At 38.6% G+C, this 24,892-nt stretch overlaps 1 protein-coding gene across 1 annotated transcript; it reads right to left on the bottom strand.

The window, feature by feature from the left end:
• On the bottom strand, window positions 1-24,414 carry LOC124556844 (dynein light chain Tctex-type 5-B-like). Its single transcript, XM_047130862.1, has 3 exons — window positions 24,326-24,414; window positions 13,275-13,457; window positions 1-337 (listed from the first exon to the last, which is right to left on the bottom strand). Exons 2-3 carry the CDS (start codon window positions 13,454-13,456, stop codon window positions 172-174), a joined length of 348 nt encoding a protein of 115 aa, XP_046986818.1. The 5' UTR covers window position 13,457; window positions 24,326-24,414; the 3' UTR covers window positions 1-171.
• Between the last annotated feature and the right edge of the window lie 478 nt (window positions 24,415-24,892).

Genomic DNA, 24,892 nt, shown 5'->3' on the forward strand with positions numbered 1-24,892 from the left:
CAAAATGTAATCTCCTATCAATATATTAACATAATTGTTACAGCCTTTTATTCCCATTATGGAGAGAATTGAATATCACATCCAGTAAACTTTTGCACATTCATTTGATGTTATAGTTTGCTTCCATTAATGGTATCTTACTGCTCATCACTTCCACAGCTATGGAAAGCATTAATCATGGTAGATGCCATACACACATGTCAAAGCAATGAACTGTGTTGTTTCATATGATTCAGAAACATAGTTGTCATGCTGTGGATCCCATAAGCATCGAAGTCCAACATGCAGGCCTTGATTTTCCTTTTGGAAGATGCTGCATGTTACAACTATTTTATACCTGTGAACAAATTACTTAAAAGTGAGTAGAATACAAATTCATTACCATATTTATAAGTAAGTGGAAATGAAATATACATTATTCATTACCATATTTATAAGCAATTGGAAATGAAGCATACATTATCATTTAAAACGTAAAATGAATTCCTTAGAACATATACTGACTAACAGGTCTGGTTCCAGAACATTTTTCCACATGAGTGACTTATCATTTAGTGCCTCTCCCCCTCCCCCCCCCCTCCCATTTTCCCTCATACACTTACACCCGTGCCAGTTTTTGGTACTAATTGTGACACGTGCTACATACAAATTTTGCACTTGAATGCCTCTGGTGCCCCACTCAGACTGGCACTCAAAAGATGGCTTGTTTCACTTTGGTCTTTAGCCACCCCTGCTAATTAATGCATTTAAATGTTACCAACAAAAAGGTCATATTACAGCACACAAGCAACACATTATAAAAATATTGGCAAGTAGAAATTTTTTGTAATAAAACAGTATTTGAGTTTAAAGTAAAACAATGTGCTGCAGTATTTGTAATCAGACTGTTCGCTAAATGAACTCCTGTAAGTACAGTATTAAAATGTTATAAATACAACTGTAATGAGGCAAAAAGTTCAGATCTTTGTTATGGATGCATCTTAATGCACTTAAACATTTTTTTCTAGACAGGTATTTTAATGTAGCTGCATAATTTGCAGGTAAACTCTCTTTTCATTTAGTAAAATTCTAGGAAATAGGGAAAATGCATGTTTTCCCACTTTCACTAATAGTGTCTGCTGGAAATAGTGTTTTAAAGAGTTTCTTGTGACCACAAGCATGTGATGATACATCAGGCTATAAAAAAGACAATGTTTAATACATTACCTTTTGCCTTAAGTTAAAATTATCCAAGATGGACTGGAGCATTGGAGAAGGTTGACACCAGGGGAAAAGAAATGGTTTTCCTTTGTAAAACTGGAGTATTTATTTTAAAAAAACACCTGGAGTTTTTATCTTCAAAAAACACAGTGAATGCATAAATGGATGTTTGTTAACATTGAACACGTATTGTTATTGTAAGTCTGCTTCTTTGACAACAAATATTTTATTGAGTGCACCTGATTCACATTTAAGGCACAGAAAGTAATAGTTCCCTACTCTTCTGGGAATACACAAAACAAAAGACTTCTTGAGGTGGATACCACACAGTCAGTACAGTAATCTGAATGTTCGATGAATAACTCAAATGTCAGTGGTGGAGAACATTGTTTGTAGGTTTGACTGGGAAACACTCTGATATAAGTCACACTCTTGGTGCTTCCATATACCATCAGTTCGTACACTGAAAGCACCACAGTCAGTTGAATAATGAGTGAAGACAGTCCTGCATTAGGCAGTCAAGCAAATCTATGCATTTGCCAAATGCTACTGGTAGATAACAACAAAGTCCACATCACAGTGAAGGAGGAAACCATGTAGCACAGGGTTATCATCAATACATATGCTGGAAATTCTGTTGTAAATATCCACTGGTTGACAAAAGAGGCCATGGCTGTCTGCAGCAGTCCTTAAGTCATATGTGGGTATTTTGTCAGGTGACCTGGCACTGCCAGATGTAGAGTTCCACACTGCCTCACCAGACATACAAATAATTACATTGTATGATCCATTAACACATCTGGTGGGATTAAAACAATTGTGTATAATATTTTGTCAGTTAGGCCAAGAAATTTAATTCCATTTTGTATTTGTATATGGACAGTTTCAAATTTAACTAATCTCATAAAGCTTAAAAAAAGTAATTTAAATGATGAGAAACTTAGCTGTTAACGGTTTCTACTCTGCAAATAATTATGTATCACAATTTTATTAGAAATATTCTAAAGTTATTAATGGTAAAAACATTTTAAACTGCTAAGAATAATGACAGATGAAAGGCTTTCATCAAAATTGTATACAGAAACTGAATGCTCTGGTCTTCACTTGAATAATAATCTCCATTATCACTGATACTGAAACATAAAAGCTTATTTGCTTTGTGTAATTTCATGGTATTGTCTTCATGACATCATATTTTGGAGGAATTCAGTGCAAGTATTAAAATTATCCTTCACCCATAAGTTATCTACACTCCTGGAAATTGAAATAAGAACACCGTGAATTCATTGTCCCAGGAAGGGGAAACTTTATTGACACATTCACATGATCACACTGACAGAACCACAGGCACATAGACACAGGCAACAGAGCATGCACAATGTCGGCACTAGTACAGTGTATATCCACCTTTCGCAGCAATGCAGGCTGCTATTCTCCCTTGGAGACGATCGTAGAGATGCTGGATGTAGTCCTGTGGAACGGCTTGCCATGCCATTTCCACCTGGCGCCTCAGTTGGACCAGCGTTCGTGCTGGACGTGCAGACCGCGTGAGTCGACGCTTCATCCAGTCCCAAACATGCTCAATGGGGGACAGATCCGGAGATCTTGCTGGCCAGGGTAGTTGACTTACACCTTCTAGAGCACGTTGGGTGGCACGGGATACATGCGGACGTGCATTGTCCTGTTGGAACAGCAAGTTCCCTTGCCGGTTTAGGAATGGTAGAACGATGAGTTTGATGACGGTTTGGATGTACCGTGCACTATTCAGTGTCCCCTCGACGATCACCGGTGGTGTACGGCCAGTGTAGGAGATCGCTCCCCACACCATGATGCCGGGTGTTGGCCCTGTGTGCCTCGGTCGTATGCAGTCCTGATTGTGGCGCTCACCTGCACGGCGCCAAACACGCATACGACCATCATTGGCACCAAGGCAGAAGCGACTCTCATCGCTGAAGACGACACGTCTCCATTCGTCCCTCCATTCACGCCTGTCGCGACACCACTGGAGGTGGGCTGCACGATGTTGGGGCGTGAGCGGAAGACGGCCTAACGGTGTGCGGGACCGTAGCCCAGCTTCATGGAGACGGTTGCGAATGGTCCTCGCCGATACCCCAGGAGCAACAGTGTCCCTAATTTGCTGGGAAGTGGCGGTGCAGTCCCCTACGGCACTGCGTAGGATCCTACGGTCTTGGCGTGCATCCATGCGTCGACAGGCACGTGCACCTTCCGCCGACCACTGGCGACAACATCGATGTACTGTGGAGACCTCACGCCCCACGTGTTGAGCAATTCGGCGGTACGTCCACCCGGCCTCCCGCATGCCCACTATACGCCCTCGCTCAAAGTCCGCCAACTGCACATATGGCTCACGTCCACGCTGTCGCGGCATGCTACCAGTGTTAAAGACTGCGATGGAGCTCCGTATGCCACGGCAAACTGGCTGACACTGACGGCGGCGGTGCACAAATGCTGCGCAGCTAGCGCCATTCGACGGCCAACACCGCGGTTCCTGGTGTGTCCGCTGCGCCGTGCATGTGATCATTGCTTGTACAGCCCTCTCGCAGTGTCCGGAGCAAGTATGGTGGGTCTGACACACCGGTGTCAATGTGTTCTCTTTCCCATTTCCAGGAGTGTATATCATCAGTTCGCGATCTTTGTGCAGTCTGTTGTTCATTTATCACAGAATTCTAGCTCTATCACCTAGTACGTCCTCAAGTCATTTGTGTTTAACACCATGGACAGATTCAACACTAAGGTGAACACTACATCCCTGCCCTGTAATAAAAGTTTAATATATGTTCTTATTCCATTTTAAAATTACAGCATTCACTTTATGTGTGGTGCACTCTTTTTTCTGAAATTACAAATATAACTCTGGAAATGTAAGATTTTTCCAAATGTGAAAACCTGTGTCAAGGCACAAAATAGTCATATACCTAGGGCCAAATATTCTATTCAAGTTGAAAAGTGTTGCAGTCGAGATATCTTGTCAGTATTATATTTAATAGTCTGTGAGTTTCATTATTAATTTACTACATACCAATAATCAGTAACTGAAATCAAATTAAGAAGAAGTATTATCGAAAATGAGTTAAAAGTTAAAACATTTTGAAATGGAAGCTAATAACAACTAACACAAAATTCCATTTTGGAGACAGAACTCAGCTAATTTGCAAATGTCTTGTGCGCTAAGGTATAGAGATCTTCTGTTTCAAGGTACAAGATGGTACACGGATAATGAAGTATGGCTTAATTGTTCATACATTATTAACTAGTTTAAAAAACAGAATTTTACACACCATAAAACTCTGTAACTTAATAATTAGCAATATCCTCAAAATAGCTTTAATAAATTATGCAGCACTTAAATATGTAGAGCTCATAATATTTATAAATGCTTCACAAGGCACAACCTCATTTCTCACAGCAGCAAAAGCAGTAGAAAATGCTGGAAGCTGATTACGGCACTGTCTTGTGTATGTTCCTTCATATGATTCTAAAATTGGTCACTAGATTGAAAGACCAACCAAGAAACATCATCTGTTTCTACGTACATCATCTGCCAGGTACTGAAATCTTCCCTACATTCACTCAGAAAATGTTACAAGCCTTAAGTAATAAAACATCACCAGTTGGCATTTTTTGTGATATTTCCAAGATATTTGATTACGTACATCATATTACTCTCTTAGAAAAATTTAAGTTTTTTGGAACTGGTGGCTTTACACACAACTGGTTTGAGTCATACTTAAACAGAATGCAAAAAGCTGTGTTGAATAATTCAAACAATGTAGAAAAGAGAGACAATTTTAGTGACTGGGGAGAAATCACAAAAGGAGTCCCACAAGATTCAATTTTGGGTCAAGTCCTATCGCTTTCACAGGGTGTTTCAAAAGTCATGTGTAATAGCACACGTTTGGTATTAATGGAGGAATGGCCCACCACCACTACATCGCTGAAATGATTAGTTGCATGCAATGTGCAGTATCAAATGGTCAGTTGTCTGTAAGGCCACTGATGAAAATAGTTTGACAGAAGAATATTAAATAGACACCAGTTACCATAGCTGCATCATGTGGTGCTGTTCTGCAGTGTAGTGAATGTGGAATCCACGGAAAACTGTGACGACAACAACACGCCGAATCTATATAGTGACAAGCACATGAGCAGAAACTTCCGCAATAAACGTGAAGACAAACTCAAAGTGAAAATATTCTCTGATAGCCATGGACGTGAGATCGCAAAAATACTACGTTACAGTCATTGTATACAAGCAACTAGTATTGTCAAACCAGGTGCACCCATCCAAGAACTCGTTAGAAACATAGAAACTGAAAATGATCGTCATATTGTCGTCATAGCAGGAGCCAATAATGTATATAAAAACGACCTCCAGAGTGCAACACGAAACCTTAAAGCAATACTAAATTCAACAGGAGAGAAATCAGTTTTTGTAGTCGGAATTCCACATAGGCATGACCTTTCGGAATGGTCATGTGTGAACGTGGAAATCATAAAAGCAAACAGGCAATACTCAAAGATTTGCAGGGCCTACCAAAATGCTTATTTTATAAGTATGGACTCCTTGCAAAGAGACTGTTACACGAGACATGGCATGCACCTTAATAACAGAGGCAAGAAGATTCTGTGCCAAAACATCAGCATGATACTGAAAGCATCTGACAACCAAGAAGTAATTGCTGCTCTTCCAGTTCCTTGCTTGACGCAAGCAGAGCCTGAAGAAATAGTTACTTCTATTGCAGCAGTAGAAGTAGAGGTGGAAGCAGCAATTGTACCTACACACATAACAAATGCTGCAGCAGCAATACCTACCACACTTCATCAACAGGATTCAACAGCAGCAGAAGATGAAGCAACATCCAAATCTCCACTGTCACCAGTTGCCACAACAATGCCTACAGCAGCAGCAGCAGCAGCAGCAGTACCTATCACACTTCACCAGCAAGATTCAACAGCAGCAGAAGAAGAAGCAACCACCTTATCTCCTCAGTCACCAGATGCCACAACAGTGCCTCCAGACACCATAACAGCAGTTACATAAATTCCTCTAGTAGCAGCTTCATCTACAATATCATCACAAGGAGGGAAGAGTAGGTATACAACAGTAGATGTGCTACCACTCCAAGTGAACAATTTTTTAGTAAAAGGCAACAAGAGGCAGAAATCCAAAAGATAAGCCCTGAAAACGTTTGAAAACCAATCACCATAGTGTTCAGTGTGTTAGCAATAAGAGCATGGATCTTAAAATATGTTACCTTAACGTTCAAGGACTGAAAGATAAAGAACTTATCATAAATGAGTTTGGACTTGATAACCAGTTTGATATTTTTTGTCTGAGTGAACACTGGGCGAATGAGAATGAACTTGCAGTTGCCAAATTTGACAATTTTAGTATAGTAAATAGCTACTGTAGGAAAAAGCACATTAGAGGTGGTGTGGCAATTTATTCCAACCAGTCACTCAATTGTACAATAACCAAACTAGACCTAAATTCCTTGTGTGATGAACAGCACTTTGAAGTTACGGGTATAATCATTAATAGTCATAAGCTAATAGTAGTATCCATGTACAGATCACCAAAGGGAAGCATTAACATATTTTTAGAAAAAATGGACATGCTATTGAGTGAATTAAGTAATATTAAACGGCTACATTATGATATTGCAATAGCAGGTGATTTGAATGCTGATTTTGATGTTACTAAATGTAAGGGTAGTGTTGCAGATCTGGAAAACTTGCTAAGACAATACAATTTACATCATGTTAATAACAGGCCCACAAGAAACAAAGCATATTTAGATAACATCTTTGTAAACTTCAAGACCACTGAAAACACATGCGAAGTTGTAGTGTTCCCATTCTCTGACCATGACTCCGTATCTCTAAATTATGCAAGTAAAATTCCCCTAAATAGGAGCAATGCAAACAGACCTGTCCCAACAGTTGTGATTACCAGACCCATAACTGAGGATAAAATTAACACATTTCATAATTCCCTTGCTGACAGAGACTGGTTTGGCCATTGTAGTGTCGATGGACATTACACATCAAGTAATGATCTGCCAGCCAAAATAATATTTGATAGATTTTTTAATGCATTCTTGACCCTATTTAACCATAGTATTCCCATAAAGAAAATCAAAATAATGGACAGCAGCCACAAATCCAGATCTCAAAACAGACAAAATATATGGTACACTAAACAGCTGACAGATCTAAAGAAACAAGTTTTGTTACTGTACAACATATACAATAGTATGAAGTCTGACTGTGCCAAATCAGCCTATGTGGGATGCAGGAATGAATACAAAAAAGCCATCCTGCAAGCCAAAAAAACCTACAATGCCAACAGCATACATAATTCCACCAATAAATGCAAAACTGCTTGGAAAGTAATTAACAGTGCTGCCAGAGATACTAAAAAAGACAAAATTAATATCCCACCACAAACACTCAATGAGTTTTTTATTAATTCAGTGAAAGAAATAGGAGACGCAATTATCAAACCAGACATTAGTCCATCAGAGTTACTCTCCCAAAATTGGGGTAGACAGTCACTAAATACAAGCATGGTAACCCTCTCCGAAGTATCGCCTAGATATGTACAAGGGGTCATAAAACAACTGAAATCACCTGATAGCTTATATATATATGGCATATCATCCAACCTGCTAAAAAAAAGTGTGTGACTGCATTCTCTACCCCTTAACCCATTGCATAAACAAGTGCTTACTTGAGGGATATTTTCCTGATGAGTTAAAACTGTCTAGGATCGTCCCAGTATACAAAAAGGGAGATAAAGACTCTCCATCTAGCTACAGGCCTATTTCAATAGTACCCACATTCTCCAAGGTAATAGAATGCATCATGTATCAACAATTATCATCTCATTTTGAGAATCTAGGAATAATTAATGCTACACAATACGGGTTTAGGAAGAATCTGTCGACCATTGATGCAATCAACACGGTAGTCAGTTACATCCTCAAAGTTTTTGAGAACAAAGGCTTTGCTCAGGTCTCATTCTGCGACCTAAGCAAGGCCTTCGACTGTGTTGAGCACATGCCACTACTAGAGAAACTAGAATTCTACGGCATCAAAGAAAACAGTCTCAGACTATTAAAAGCTTATCTCAACAACCGTAAACAGGCAGTTTGTGTTGGTAAGGAAATGTCAAACATAGAAAATGTTAAAGTAGGTGTGCCTCAGGGATCTGTACTGGGGCCCTTCCTGTTTCTGATAATGATCAATGACCTCCCCTCGTTTATTAGATCCACCACTGTATTGTATGCAGATGATACGACTTTTCTCCATAGCAGTAACAGTCTTAATGATCTTAAAACCTGTGCTGAAAATACACTCACTCATGCAGCATATTGGTTCAGAGCAAATAGTTTCCTGCTAAATGAAAATAAAACTCAGCAGATAATCTTCACTCTAAGAGACAAGCCACTATCTGATGACCCTAGTTCTGTTAAATTCCTGGGAGTTTATTTAGACGAAAAGTTATCCTGGGGCCAACATGTAAACTATATTAGTAGTAAACTATCTAGGGTAATTTATTTATTAAGACAACTCAGAAATTGTGTACCTGAAACATACATCAGATCATCTTATTTTGCATTTTTCCAGAGTATAATATCCTATGGCATTATCTTGTGGGGTAACTGCAGTCATATACATGACATCCTATTATTGCAGAAGAAAGCCATTAGGATAATTACAAATTCTTCACATAAGGCTCACTGCAAACCTTTATTTACTAAACAAAAAATTATGACTGTAATAAACCTCTATATATACAATGTCTTAATCTTTACGAAGAAGAACCTACAAGATGTGAAACGTAGAGAAAATGTACATTGTTACAACACAAGAAGCATCAAACACATATACACGCCTTACCACAGACTATCAAAATCAATAGCTATGAAGTCACAGGGCACAAGCTATTTAATAAGCTGCCACATGCCATACAGGATCTTCCTGAACATACATTCAAAGAAAGACTGCATGAATGGTTTATTGCCCACCCGTTCTATGATATCAATGAATTCTTCAACTGTAAAATGCAGTAATCCAACAGATGACCCACTGTACATTTATTGTAATATAAGCTAAAATATTTCAGTAGTCAATACCTTATCACACTGTATTATAAATTGTAACTTCATTTGACATTGTCAATTGCTGTAATGGCCTAAAGACAATAAAATCTTTATTATTATTATTATTATTATTATTATCACACAACAAGGTACACACATCAGGAGAAGGCAGAAATGGTTCTCATCCACACAGCAGGCATGAGACGAAGGGAGGCAGCAGCAAGATACCACAGGTGACATCAAAACTGACAAGTCTAATCACACAATCATTGAACTTTTAATGGAATGGTTCAAGTCTATGGGCAATGTTCACAATGAAGGACCTCCTGGAGGACCACACACAGCAACAAGGGTACACAATTAGCAGTTGCACTAGTTAATTTAATAGCGAATCCAACTCGGTCATCAAAGAAAGTGGCACAGGAATGCAGGGTCAGCCAAGCCTCCATGTCCAGGATATTGTCCTCTAATCATTTCTATCACTATTGAATCCACTTTGTCGAAGAACTCCATGATAAAGATACTGACAGGTAATTCTGTAAAAGGTTGAAGAAACATGTGCACATTAATGGACCTCTTCCCTGGCAATGCTAGTTTCCATCTGAATGAGAGGGTGAATAGACATAACACTATCTATTGGACAAACAACAATCCACATCTTGCTGTCACTCATAGGCTACCCCTTGGTTTGCTATGCTGGAGCCTGTGTTGAAACCTTGGTTACATGTGTGGTGTAACATACATGGGGATATTCTCATTTGTCCCATATTTTCTAACGGAACACTCAATGCTGCATGCTTTACATGTTACATCATCTTGAGCAAACATTACTACCCTATTTGGATGATCTGCCTCTCGAATCAAACAAATATGTATGTATGTTTTTCTCTCAGTAGGATGGCCATCTCCACATTTCAGGTTAAACATCTACTGATTCCTGGATGAGGTTTTTCCCAGGCACTGGATTGGTACATGGTGTCCAGTGAAATGCCGCCTAGGTCACCAGACTTGGTGTCAGACTTTTTCCTTTGGGGGCACCTCAAGACCACAACATACACTAACATACCACAAACATTAATTGATCTGCAGGGCAATCACCAGAGCCCGTACAGAAATACCAACAGCAACATTACGGTCACCGGCAGTGTCTGCCAGATGTGTCATTTGCAGAACGGCTGTTCAATTTTAACACCTTGTGCATTAGAGGTATGTGTGAGCAGCTGACCAGGGATGGAAGCTGCATTGTACTTTTAAGTTTCAGATCATCATGTATAAATAAAGCATATCTGTAGCACACATTCGTCTCTTTGTATTTTTGCTCCCTCCACTAATTATGACTTTGTCCTATGGGCCAAGACTCAAATCACCAATGTAAACTTTATCAGATGGGACATGACCTTTAAATCACCCTGTATATGTGAATGACTCTCCACTTAACATTTCTCAACCAGAATTGGTGCTTTTTCCAGACGATACTAGTGCTATAATAAATCTCATTAGAGAAAAAGCAACAGAAGAAATTGTTAATGAGGCTTTTCAAATAATTATTAAGTGGTTACATGATAGTGACATTTCTCTTCATTTTGACAAAAGACACTACATTCAGTTCTGTACAACAGATAGAGTCATACCAACAACTGGTGTAGTACATGAACAGAAGTCATTACACAGGGTAGAATTCTCCAAATTTTTGGTTGCCTCATACCCACCATCACTTGCACTTCACTCATTATACACTAGAACTCTACTGTTACTAATGTCTCTCTTCCTCTGTTCTATCACACGCTCCCAGTCCACTTATACATGTCACTGTGTGTGACACACAACTCCCCCTGCCTGCACAACAATGAGCTCTCTAGTGCCACATTCCTATCCTGCAGTGTTGCTGCATCTCACTCCCAGCTCTCTCTCAGAATTCTCTCCCCCGCCTAAATTTTCTTCTGGCCTTACCCAAGCCACCTGATCTAGCCCCTCAACCCAGTTGAGCTGCAGTGCCTGTACAAAGTAGCCAAGCCACACAGGTGTGTGTGTGTGTGTGTGTGTGTGTGTGTGTGTGTGTGTGTAACTACAAAGAAGAACACTATCCAAACACTTAGCAATGTTCGCGTCTTTATGCACCTACTGATGACTCAATAGCTCAATTACATGGTGAGTTGTTACCTCTGCTCCTTTCATTATTTAGATGAAGTCTTAAATAGAAAATTTTTCACAGGTTTCTCCTCAGCTTTACATTTTAACAGCATATGGTTGCTACAGCTTTAAGCTTAATTCAAACTCTCAACCAGCTTTAACTGTATCATATGCTCAAAATCAAGTTTATATGGTATGAAGGCTACACTATGAGTTTTGTAACAATTTTAGCAGACCCTAAAACATGGGTCAAATGACAGAAAACTAATTTTCAATCTATATATTTAGAACAGACTAGCTTCTCTGTCAATGCGGTAATGGAAAGTTATTGTATAATGTAAATAATTTAGGAGTATGGGACAGTATTGGGTGGAAAAAAGAACTTCCTGTGCCATTTACATGCCACTTGAAGTAAAGACAAGCTGATGACATGTTGTGAAGTGATAACAACAAGCATAGAAACAAGCCAACCACTCAAAATTCAGTTTTCAGAAGTAATGTAAATCCAGGGGGCAATGGAAACAAAATAAATAAATGCACATTTAATTGTGTTTAAGTCTAAAATAGAAAAACAAACATTAACGTTGTATGATATTTTACAGTAATAAACTGACGGACACAGAAGGTATCGAAACATGTTTGGGTAAACAGAAAGAGAAGTACATTGCATTTTGCAGAATTGGAGTTTAAAAATCCAAACCAGCTGAGAAATATGATACACAGTTTGAGAGTTAGTGAAAAAGGTCCTTGATACTCTAGTGTTAACCTAATAAAATTTTTGTTGACATGTCTATTGGGCAGTACAAGTGTGCAGACCTCATAGAAAATTCCCAGTGATTATTTAGTGTCACAAGAATTTTGCATTTTAGACGAGTATATAAAGAAGTTATATGTTCTATGATATGTATATACCAGTTGTAGGCATCATTGTCAAAGGATATCTGTAAATAACATTAAGACCTAGTGTAAAACTGCAGATAATTATGAAGCGAAGTATTGTACATGTGTCCTATATAAAGCAATGTATTGTACATATGTCCTACAGTCACCTATGGAGATAATGTCTAAAAAACTTTTAGACCTGAATGTGTAGCAACAAATAAAACTACATAACTTTGCTAGTTATCATATTTTCCAATTTTTTGTTTTTAATTTGTAGGCTAAATATCAAGACACTGGAGTAAGCTGGCTTGTAGTATACAGTATTACAAGTATGCAAATTCTACATAATGTAATCAAACAGGACCAAATAAAATGAACCACATTAGTCAATCGAGGTGATTGGAGAAGAAACATCTCAGTACCATAGGAAAGTCTGCTCCTCTTACACAGCCACAAAAGAACACTAGTTGAAAACTGGACCACCAGCAAGTGCCCTCTGCACACATTCCAAGAGCCTCTGCAGAGAGCTTAAGAAATTTATATGGTGTACTGCAGTACAATGCAGCGAACATGAACTATATGCCTCCACCTCTTATTCTTTTGCCAATCAAAATCAGCTAACAAAAATTTCTTCACCCTCAGGATTTACCCCTCTGTTGAGCATGGTCATGCCACCTAACATTTGCAGATTTCAAATGTTACACAGTAAACAGTTTGTGAAATAATATGAAAAATTAAAATTATTGAATCTTTGCACTGGTGCAATACATATCCTTCTGAAGTGCTCTTTCTTTAAAGATTTGCCTGTTGTATTACTTATCATCCACCCACTCAATCAATGCATAGCTGTGATTTCTCTACTTGATCTGTGAACACCTAAGATGCTCAGTTAAGCTTAAGATAATGTGTAATAACTTTCAAGAATGTAATTACCTGTCAAAATTCATGGCCTTCACTTTCTCCCTGACATTCCTTGTGATGTGGGCACAGAGCTGTGGACAGGCAGCAGGCTCATACTTTACTGTGGATAGGTGGGTCTCCATGACCTCATGGAGAATTTTTATCACCTGTTCAATGTTGAAAGGGCGTCGTGGAGCCAACTGATACGTAGACATGCTGTAAAATTTTCAGTTAGTCGGCCCCTATCGTCACGTTACAAATTACATATAGTACATTCAGCAGACATTAATAATGTAAAGTCTGCAGACTTCGAAGGAGTAACATTATGGAAAGGAGACAGATACATGGTGGTTACACACTTGTTCAGCAACCTGTCAGAGAACATTAAATGTCATGCTGATAATGTGGTGGAGTTTAAGACTGAATTAAAGAACTTTCTGATGGGCAATTCTTTCTATGCTTTTGAAGAGCATCTTCAGAGGAACTCTTGAAATTAATATTTTGGTTTAGCACTGTAATATGGTAGTCCGAGCAATGTTAAGTCAGTTCTTTGGATTAAACTTAAATTCAGTTAAATGTATGTCTTTGACCTCTACATCGCAGAGAACTATTGTGTATTTGGCCCCTAATTACCTATGTAATGTTATGAAAGAAGCACATGCCTGAAATCAGTGAACAAATTTTTGTCTATTTCTGACATTTGAGATGCAGTGGTTAAATTGTGTCTTACTCTTAAGTATTATTTACAGTTACTTCCATTTTAATATATCTTTCTTCATGCTCAAATATATTAGATTCTACTAGAGGTCTCATAATTATATGCAGTCACCTAGATATGAAGGCTCAAAATTTATTAGAGTGTAAAACACGAGGTGTAGTGAATGGTGTAGTTTAGTATGACTTTGATAATTGCAGGTATCTTATATGGGACTGAGAAGCAACTGATATCTGACTTTCAAAAAGATATATGGGTGAGTCACAGAAGAGTGATTTCACTGGAAATAAAATTGTAACACAGCAGAAGGAGAACAAATTTTGATCCTTACATAAAGAACATGGAAAATGGTAAAACCAGATCAGAAATTATAGCCAGAATTATCTTTCAGTCTTCACCTTAATAAAAAGGATAAGACAGTGTTTCTTAGAATTAACATTTCATGTTATTCTGACCACATTTTCTTGTATTTTCTGAATGTAACTGAAGTAAAGAGAATATGTCTACAACATTATACCATTATAAATATGTGACTGGAAGATCAAAGTGCAGATACGTCATACTTAGGTAGTCACTAGTTGCTGCATTTACCAGTTTCTACATTTAACAGCACATTCATGCTATTCCCTTGCAGTACAATTAGCATGTTCATCTCAGTGTACTTTTGAATCTCTGTGAATCTCTAAAAGATTTTCTGATTTGTTGCAATCCAGTTTGTTACTGAATCTAGTGTTTTCATGGGATGAATGGGGGGAGAGTGAAACATAGCGTGATTAATATTGGCCACATGATCCCATGCATCCTGTGTACAAACCCACAACATAGTTCCAACCTCTAACAACTTTTAATCAAGAGCTATAGCAGCCCTGGGAGAAAGGAAATGATGGATCAAAGTTTAGGCACAGCCTATGGACTGTTTTTGTGATGAATCTTACACTTGTGGAAGAATGTTGTGAAACATTCTGAAAATTTAAATATGTGTGATGGAGCAGGATTTGAATCTGGACCCTAGCTTTCAGTGGGCAATGCTCTTACCAACTGAGATATCCAGTCAAAACTCACAGTATACATTCATCCTCTTAAATCTCTCAAGCTGTGGGTGTGACTCCTGATGAGGTACACAGTTTTAATCAGTCAGGAAATTTCAAAAACTGCATGAGCACTCCAGAGTGAAAGGTTCATTCTGTAGATGACACTGAGTCATGACTAAACTTTTTCCTGCCTTATTCTTCTCAGTCTTACCAGTCCAGCGAGTAAGGGAAGAGAGAAGTAATGGCAGATTTGTAGCTGCGATGTGGATATGATAGACGTCTGTAGGTCACTGCTCACAAGAAGCTATGGTGTGGGTTTGAGTCCTTGTTTGGCACACAGCTATAATAGTAAGGAAGTTTTAAAAATTATTCATATTTTTCCAGGGAGTGAAAAATCACTTTTGTTAACTACACTTTGTTTGAGTATGTATTAAGCAGTATTGCGCCATGTGCATAACAGATACCACACTGATTCATACAGAGTCATGTAAATCATCATAGTAATTACAAATATGAAAAAGGAAAGGTCCAGAGACAGTCTGCATACCAGCACTACTACCTTTGAACAAGTAAATCTATTTTTAACTCAGATGAACTGCATCCTTAAGATTTAATTATAGCTCAAGATCTTTTGAATAGACAAATAAATTTCATGGTTTGTAGGAAGAATATGATAAACATATGCCTACTTACTAAGAGACCAGAGTACAAAAGACAACTGTATCATTATTCTGGACTGTGACAATGCAAAAGACAGCAGCAGTAGTAGTATTTTTACAGCCATATAGGAAACTAAACTGACTGCTGAAGAATATATTACATTCATTAAAATAGCTATTATCTGAGCTAACATAAGTGACTCAGTTACTTTAGCAAGGTAGTTTTGGGGCATATGTTCACATACTCTTTAAAAATTGGTTCTAGTTGAGAAGTTACGATGAGTTGATTTTGTTCTCAGCTATTTAGTAAGGGATAAAGTTCCATGTCATTTATAAAGGAATAAATTTATGATTTGTATCAGTGTTCAAATTTTTGTGGGAGAATTTAAGTCAACTTTGTCCACAAAAGAGGTCAATAACTAGTCTCACTTTTTTTGACTAATGAGTTATTTTGCCAATCTCATTCTAACCACTTCAAGAGTATTACTATCATCTTAATCTTCTGGCACTTGACTTATTGTCATTTGGCTGCTTGCTTCCTAATACAATGTTGTTTTAAGTCTGTATTAATTGTACACTCTTTTACATGCTTTTTGTTCATGATGGAACCAATCTTGTGACACAGAACACATTCTGGAGATCTTATTTAGATGGGTGGCCAAATATTCACCAGTAATAGTGAAGCAGAATATGGTTACTGCTTCTCTTCTTGGTCCATGAGGCACTACCAAATCATCTATGAGGTTTCCCAGATCTTTCCTTCACATTACTGCACATATTTCCCCCACATTACTGCGCATATATGAAAATGCAGAACAATTAATGAAACCCATTCTGAACAATGGCATTAGTAGCAAATATAACACATCAAACAAGGTTAATAAAAATGGTAATTAGTTACATTTTCTCTTAGAATAGACAATCTCCTGCGTCATTCAAGTTTCCAGGCACAGAAAATGTTACTTTCTTCTGTTTTATTAAGCACATTCGGAATGTGTTGCTTGGAGCACACATCACAATTGCAATGACTTCACATGTCTGGAAAGTTGCTTTTGAACAGAGAAGGAAATACTGAATCAATTTCCACTTGGGGAAGAGACAGTATGTAAAATGGTATGTATTCATGCGAAATTTTGAAGTTACACGTCTTGTAGCACCAATATGAGTTAGCGGTAGCTGTATTATCTGCCCTCTTGTCCTTGAACTCTTGACTTCCAGTTTGTCAGTGAAGGTATAGGTCGAAACACTTACTGTTGGTAACATTTAGTGTGTAACATTCTTTCACAAATGATTATTTTGGAAATCGAGCACAGCAACCTTTAGCTTTCCTCGAACTGTACAGTCCACTGGAGTAACTTTGTAACATTTTCTGAAAATACTGGACAAAAATAAATTAAACATCAGAAAATTATAACATTTTACATCTACAGTTACTGAGTGCTTAGGAAAGTGAAAATGTTCACTGACTATGCCCCATCAGGTTTTTTTTTTTTTTTTTTTTTTTTTTTTTGTGCTATTACAAAGTTACACTGTCATGTAGGGTAACTTTAGACCAGTCTTAAAAAACATAGTATTTTTCCTATATCTAAATCCCTGGGTAAATTTCGATCATGCCAGGAGGAAATCAGGTGTTAATAAGAAGTAATACTGTTAATAAGAAGTAATAACAGTGTTGATTCAGTACTGCAGGTTTACTTTGTAATATCAGGATATTTGTATAGATCTGACATTGTTCAGCTTAAATCACCAGAGGTTCTCTTCACAGGCAGTGTAATTAAAGCATAATCACAAGCCTGAGAACTTGTAAAAAGGTGGAGGAACAATTGAAACACGACCTAGAAAGCACAGAGGTATAAAACTGTAAATTTTTGTAAAAAGTAATGCAAGTAGGTGTAACAGCAACCATTTTAAACAAAAGTGATAAGTGGTACTAAGATACCGTGATTCGTAAAAGTAAAAAGTCACCCTGATTGACAGTAGCAGTTTTATTACAAGTGCTCTAATATCGCCTATTTAAAAACCACAAGTTTCACATGGCTAAACAATGAACCAAAGTTGAAAGCAGTCCTTATGACACACTTGTTTTACTATGTAGGCCCTACAGTTACTCCTCTAAGTAGTTCAGATAATTTCACACTATTGTGTCATTTATATGTAAATACTACTGCAAATTACTGGTTTCTAGACTTATCTACTTAATTCTGTTAGCAGCTCACATGGTTTATACACATAAATTTTCAGTTTCCATGGAACTATGTGAGTCAATGTTACTTGCACATGGAATATTGAATGCTGATTTATGCCAGTAATGTTTTGCAATAATAAGATTTCACTGCTGTGTGATTTATCATGGCATTCTTCCCCTATTAATGTGGCTCGAAGAAGTGTGAACTGCTGTTTGTGTTCCATATGAACAAGTTAGAGCATAACAGCATTTTCAATTTTAGGCTGTTATCATATGACACGGATATCAATGATAAAGGGAGATATAAAAAATTTTCTGCGAGCATGGTGGCACCGTGGCTAAGTATTCAGAAGACTGAGGTTCAAATCTCCATTAAGACATTGTAGGTTTTCTGTGGATCTAATTGCACAGAAATATAAATTTGTGAACTTCATGAAAAGTAAAAATGCAGTGATACCTGACTATATGATAAATTAATAGTATGTGGAGTAGCGTTGCCTCAATATCGAGGAGTAACAACATGCAAGCATATTTAACTCAACAACCACAACATTCAGTTGTGGCAACAAAAAGCAACCTTTGGCTCATTTGCAGGATAATGGGAAAAATTAGTTAATTCACACAGGAATTGGCATATACTTATACAGTAATAATGCTTGAGGGCATGGCAACCATATTAGGTCAGACCAACTGCACTCACTGTAAGCCGACAGTTGAGTTACTGGCAGATGAAAACTGTGTGTGCTGGACTGGAAATGGAACTTGGGCCCTGTCCTCGTGCAAGCAAGTGCTTTACTGACTTGGCTGTCCAAGCACAACTCACTAACCCCCTCACAGCTTCATTTCCTTCAACAAGCCTCACCTAGCTTCCAAGCTGCACAGAAGTTACGCATACTGTGCAGGACTAGCACTCTTTGAAGAAATCTGCATGCATTTTAGTCCAGCTGTATCAAATTTTGCTACCTTTCTGAGTAAAAGAGATGTATGTAGAGATAATATTTTGTATAAAATCAAAATGAAATTAATACCCTTAGCTGCATACAGGCATTGATATAAGTCAACAGGGACAGTTTAAAATGTGTGTCCCGACCGGGACTTGAGCCCTGGATCTCCTGCTTACATGGCAGACACACTATCCATCTGAGCCACTAAGGACTGCAGGGACTCATCTCTGGCATGCCTCCCATGAGACCCACATTCACAACTTGTTGTCCCACACTATATTCATAGTGGAAAATTGTACTGAAATGCAGGAGGATCTGCAGCGAATTGATGCATGGTGCAGGGAATGGCAATTCAATCTCAATGTAGACAAGTGTAATGTGATGCGAATACATAGAAAGATAGAGCCCTTATCATTTAGCTACAAAATAGCAGGTCAGCAACTGGAAGCAGTTAATTCCATAAATTATCTGGAAGTAAGCATTAGGAGTGATTTAAAATGGAATGATCATATAAAGTTGATTGTCAGTAAAGCAGATGCCAGACAGATTCATTGGAAGAATCCTAAGGAAATGCAATCTGAAAACAAAGGAAGTAAGTTACAGTACGCTTGTACGCCCACTGCTTGAATACTGCTCAGCAGTGTGGGATCCGTACCAGATAGGGTTGATAGAAGAGATAGAGAAGATCCAACAGAGAGCAGCACGCTTCGTTACAGGATAATTTAGTAATCGCGAAAGCGTTACGGAGATGATAAATAAACTCCAGTGGAAGACTCTGCAGGAGAGACGCTCAGTACCTCGGTACGGGCTTTTGTTGAAGTTTCGAGAACGTACCTTCACCGAGGAGTCAAGAAGTATATTGCTCCCTCCTACGTACATCTCGCGAAGAGACCATGAGGATAAAATCAGAGAGATTAGAGCCCACACAGAAGCATACCGACAATCCTTCTTTCCACGAACAATACGAGACTGAAATAGAAGGGAGAACCGATAGAGGTACTCAGGGTACCCTCCGCCACACACCGTCAGGCGGCTTGTGGAGTATGGATGTAGATGTAGACCCTGCCCATCATACTCATTAGTCGCGGCTTTACTGCCAATTCCCATTAAGAGTTTGGGCACTGTTTGTGCATCTGCACAGAAGATGGTCAAATGGCTGGTGAGCTTTAACTATGTATACACGTCCAAAAGAACAGATACCATCTTCATATATATAATATTTTGTGACTTATCTTGGAAAGTTTGCTCTCTGAATGCTTTTCACGATGAACCACCACACCATTCTTGTAGTATCTCACACTGAAGGCTGTTGAGTATTTGTTACATTCTGGTTAAAAAAAATCACTTGCAATAATGTTTTGGGGAGACATACTCTGTAGATGCATTATGCCTCAGTTGGGTTTTCTAACAAATCTATGGGACATTATTCTGTACTAGATTTATGTATTCATTGCAATCTGATTGAATGTCAATATATTTTTGACAGGTGTAGTTGATTCAAAAGATTCATTGTCAATTACATGGTCAATCAATGTTATGACTTGCTGCTGACTTCCATGCATTACACACATTAGCACGTGTTGTCAGCTGCCAGGTTTCTCACTGAGAGATAATCATTGGTATTTGACTGTTTTGTCTGTTGGACAACATGTGCCATCAACATTAGTCAGGCATTGTCCATCAGCTCATAATTATATATTGTAAGCAGTTATAAATTGTACCTGGATCAATAATCTGCAGATGCATGCTGATCACGAGGTGTATGGGAAAGTATTGTTGTTGAGTGACTGTAATAGGATACAAGATGACTTAGACAAAATTTGTAGTTGGTGTGATGAGTGGGAGCTTGCTCTAAATGCAAAAAAATTTAAGTTAATGCAGGTGAGTAAGAAAAACAATCCCATAAAGTTCAAATTCAGCATTAGAAGTGTGCCGCTTGATAGCCGCATCGATTAAATGTCTAGGCATAATGGTGCAAAGCGATATAAAAAGGGACAAGCACGTAACGATTGTAGTAGGGAATGCAAATGGTCGACTTTGGTTTATTGCTCAGAGAATCTAGGGAATGTGTGGTTCATCTGCAAATGAGACTATGTATACAACAGTAGTTATGAACCATGCTTGAGTATTGCTTGAGTGTTTGCGATACCCACCAGGTCGGATTAAAGGAAGACACTGAAGTAATTCATGGGCGGGTTGCTAGCTTTGTAATTACAAAGACGCTTCATAAACTTAAGACGTCGTTTCGTGGAACACTATCGAGAAAATTTAGAGAACCGGCATTTGAAGCTGGCTGCAGACGATTAAACTGCCGCCAACGTACATTTCGTGTGAGGACCAAGTAGATAAGATAAGGCAAATTAGGGCTCGTACATAGGCATGTAGATAGTTGTTTTTCCCTCGCTCTGTTTGCAACTGGAACATGAAAGAAAATGATTAGTAGCAGTAGAAGGTGCAAGTCTTCCATGCGAGAAATGTACTTAATGAAACTCTAATACCACGGAATACAGTTATACTGCTTTATTAATATCACGAGTACAACAGAAACACATTTGGCAGGCACTTGGATTGGTAACCATCCTGTCTCACGTGGGCGATTTCTTTAAGAACTTTCTCTAGCAGTGAATCGTGACAGCACTTACCAACACGGTTAAGACCAGCTCTTATTGTAATTATGGCGTTCACCATAATAGTAGTTAGTCTGTTTTTTATTAAATTTAGTTAGCTAAACGCCCTTTCCACCTCTGCATTGGACCATGGTAAAACCGAAGGCATAATAGCCAGATCTGAGAGTTCTTGGAAACGATTTAAACCGCTGGTATCTCAGTATGACCTAATTTCATTCCAGAACGCCGCAATGTTGTTGATTTGTTTCCATTGGACAGTGGTGAGCTTGGACCACTGAAAATCAATTTTTGTTACTGTGCTGTCTGACAAGTCCTTAGCCAGCGATACTATTGGTTCTTTTATCACTCTCGAGCATTCTCTTGCAGCAATTAAGGATACTTTTCGCAACACTATTACTTTTTGGGGCAAGCGGCGTTGGAGCTCAGAAACAAGGGAAACAAGAAAATGTTCACATCTTTTCCGTATAGCAGTCTCAATCTCAGATGAAATTTTGTTGGAAGTATTCGTATCCTGCAATAAGACTTCGACTTCATGACCTAAGTATATTCTTGGCGACTTATATTTGCGAACATATGCACTTAAAAGATCGCCTCTACACCCTAGTACAATTCTCCTTACGAGCCCACTGTTTAGAAACACAACAGCGTTTAGGAGCTGTGATTGGTCTGCAGAATTTGACTGAAATTCCCTATTTACAAACTGACATTCTTCCAAATAAGGTTTCAAAAAAGTAAGATAAATTTTGTTTACGTCATCACTGTACATATTATGGAGGACTCAGGCAGTATAACACTTCTCATGAAGCGCTGTTGTCTCAAAGTGGGTTTCTAGTTCAAATCATTGAGACAAAGCACGAGAAACAGCCTCTAAAATAGACATCCAAAGTGTATTGGACTTCTGAACTGTTTTCAATGGGTTAGCTCCGTCATTTATTGCACTGAATAACTTTCTATAAGCAATTTGACGAGATGAAGACTTGGAGAACCATGAATACGTTTCTGACAACAAAAATTCCGAATTCCGGGGCAAAGTTTCAGCTGCGGCCTGCCGCACGGAATGGCAGACATGAGGAATTAAGACAAGATGAGGAACTTCTCTTTTCAAATCCTGATACACACCATTATTGACGGCCACCATAACTGCTCCATTGTCAGTACCCACACTGTGCATTAAATGAATGTTCAAGCAGTACTCGTTGAGCAAAGATTTCAAACCATTTGCTACTGCCACTGCATTGCCTTTCTCTAACTCAACCATTCCCAAGAATGTGGAAACAGTGCGACCTTGGGCCTCAGAAAAGTATATCACACATACAGCTAACAATTTACTGACACTAATGTCTGTAGATTCATCCAAAAGTACACTGAAATATCCGCCTCCTATGTCCTTTTTCAGACTGGTCTTGAAATGTGGGTAAAGAATGTTTTTAATCACACCACTACACTTGCTTCTTTGCAAACGCTTCAGAAAGACATGGTCAGCACCTATAGAACACCTTTTTGAAAGGCTGCAGAGGTGATCCACAGGTCTTGTTGCGCAATGTTTAGCCCCAAATAATGAGCTTCTGCAGCAGAAACTTCATTGGACCGCCTAACTACATGTGCATCTAGTTTCAACTGCCCCTGTGAAGAAAAGCGTGCCGCAGCTTTTACATGCTTTTTGAAAGATTCAATAAATCCGACGGACGCGAATTTAAACTGCACTGGCAAAATCGACATCGCACACTCGAAGGTTCGGCGGGGATCTCAAGAAGGCAGTCTTTCAACTGTCTGTTGCTAAGCCACTCTTTTCTAAACTTTTGGGTGTGTTTTTTGTCCTTTTAATTCGACATTTTGATGAGACAAACAATAAAAAAGGAAATAAAATCACTGATTACATCGCGATTAACTGCACCATAAACATTAACAATTCAACTCAATGCACTGTGCCGACTTCGGTCCACGGTAAATTTTAATTGCAATGCTAAAAGCAAAGAACTAAGAGTGGAAAGGACTGTTCTGTTGTGTTGAGGTAGGGGAAACACTACATCGAATTTGATTATTACGAGTTAGCTGGAGCCATATTGTTGCCAGTTTAGGATTTTGCACGCTAAATATAATTTCAAATTGTGTAATGGAAAGACTGAATTAAACGGAAAAATATTGTTGCAGAAATCAATCCACAAATCCGTTTAAATATCCGTTGACCGCTAAATGCAAAATTTCACCTGCTGGCAGTGTGTAAAATCCGTCAAATTTTGCGGAAATTCCGCTAGCTTGGCAACCCTGAAAGTAACTCCAGGGGGGATATACATGCTCTCGCACCTTGAGGAAGAACAAAAATGTTACTGGTGTCAAAGACTGAAGTTTATGACACATCCACATTTCGCTGGTTGACATCCCCACAAAGCTACCCTCCGCCATGCGCCAAATGGTAGATATGATAAGCAGATGCAGATCATCGATCACATCAAAGTTGACCACCCCTGCGCACCGCAAATGGATCACATGCAATTTTGAGTCGGAGATTGTTTCACAAAAATCCTAAAATGGTAGATCCTACGAGAAATCACCTACCATCTTTGGGAAAACTAGTATGAAAATTCCATGGATTAGTTTTCTAGGAGTAGTGTTAACACGTCATTGTAACAGTTATCGGTATGTGTGCTGGTGAGGATAATACGCAAAAACCCTATTCATGAAAGGAAACCAAATTAATGCACTTCGTACTACAATTGTTTTGTAGCAGTTAACGTGGCTCCCACATATGGTAACGCTTCGCGTAGCCTATGTTTAAAAAAAATCGAGTTTAACAAGCTTTGTTGCCTTCTAACCAATCTGTGTGTTTATGTCTGTTTCATAACAATATAATCTGATGTTTAGTACTGAAGTTGACACGAAAAAAAGTATTTACCCACGAACGACACAACACTATTTGCCTTACCTTTATTTAAATGACGGTTACCACTAGCAAAACTGAAATTACCTTACGCGAATGCACCGCGCAAATGCGCTGTTTCGCCAGCGACAGCTCGCACCGACTGTGGCGTGTATAGTCCAATCGACTGGATCGTACCTTGCAGCGCAAGGAACGGTTCGGTTCGATATCGATTCGGACGCACTGCCTGTAGCTCGTGCCGGTTTCGCCAGAGGCAGCAACCGCAGGAAGCAGAGGTACAATAACAACGACCTATAGATTCAATATTATATTATATAACTCTTTCGAGAATAGCGAAAAAGTGAGATCGCAGTGGCATGAAGTGGCTCTTACACAGCTGGCAATGCTCTCTTTCTGAGATTTGTTAATGAATTAGCAACAAAGTTGAAATTGCTTTCAGACTGTGAGTTTAGCGGTAACTCTTAGAACAAACGTCCAAGCTGCTTTTTCGCCAAACGCAGATCAGAAATTTCTGTGGAGTAAGCATTCAGATACTTTCCAAACAAACAGTGCCAAAGTGTTTGAAGCGCAGATTATGACTCTCGGGATTAGTCTTTTACCAAGTTGTCGCTT

This window comes from Schistocerca americana, chromosome X (assembly GCF_021461395.2).
Source record: "Schistocerca americana isolate TAMUIC-IGC-003095 chromosome X, iqSchAmer2.1, whole genome shotgun sequence".
In the NCBI taxonomy this organism is placed as follows: domain Eukaryota; kingdom Metazoa; phylum Arthropoda; class Insecta; order Orthoptera; family Acrididae; genus Schistocerca; species Schistocerca americana.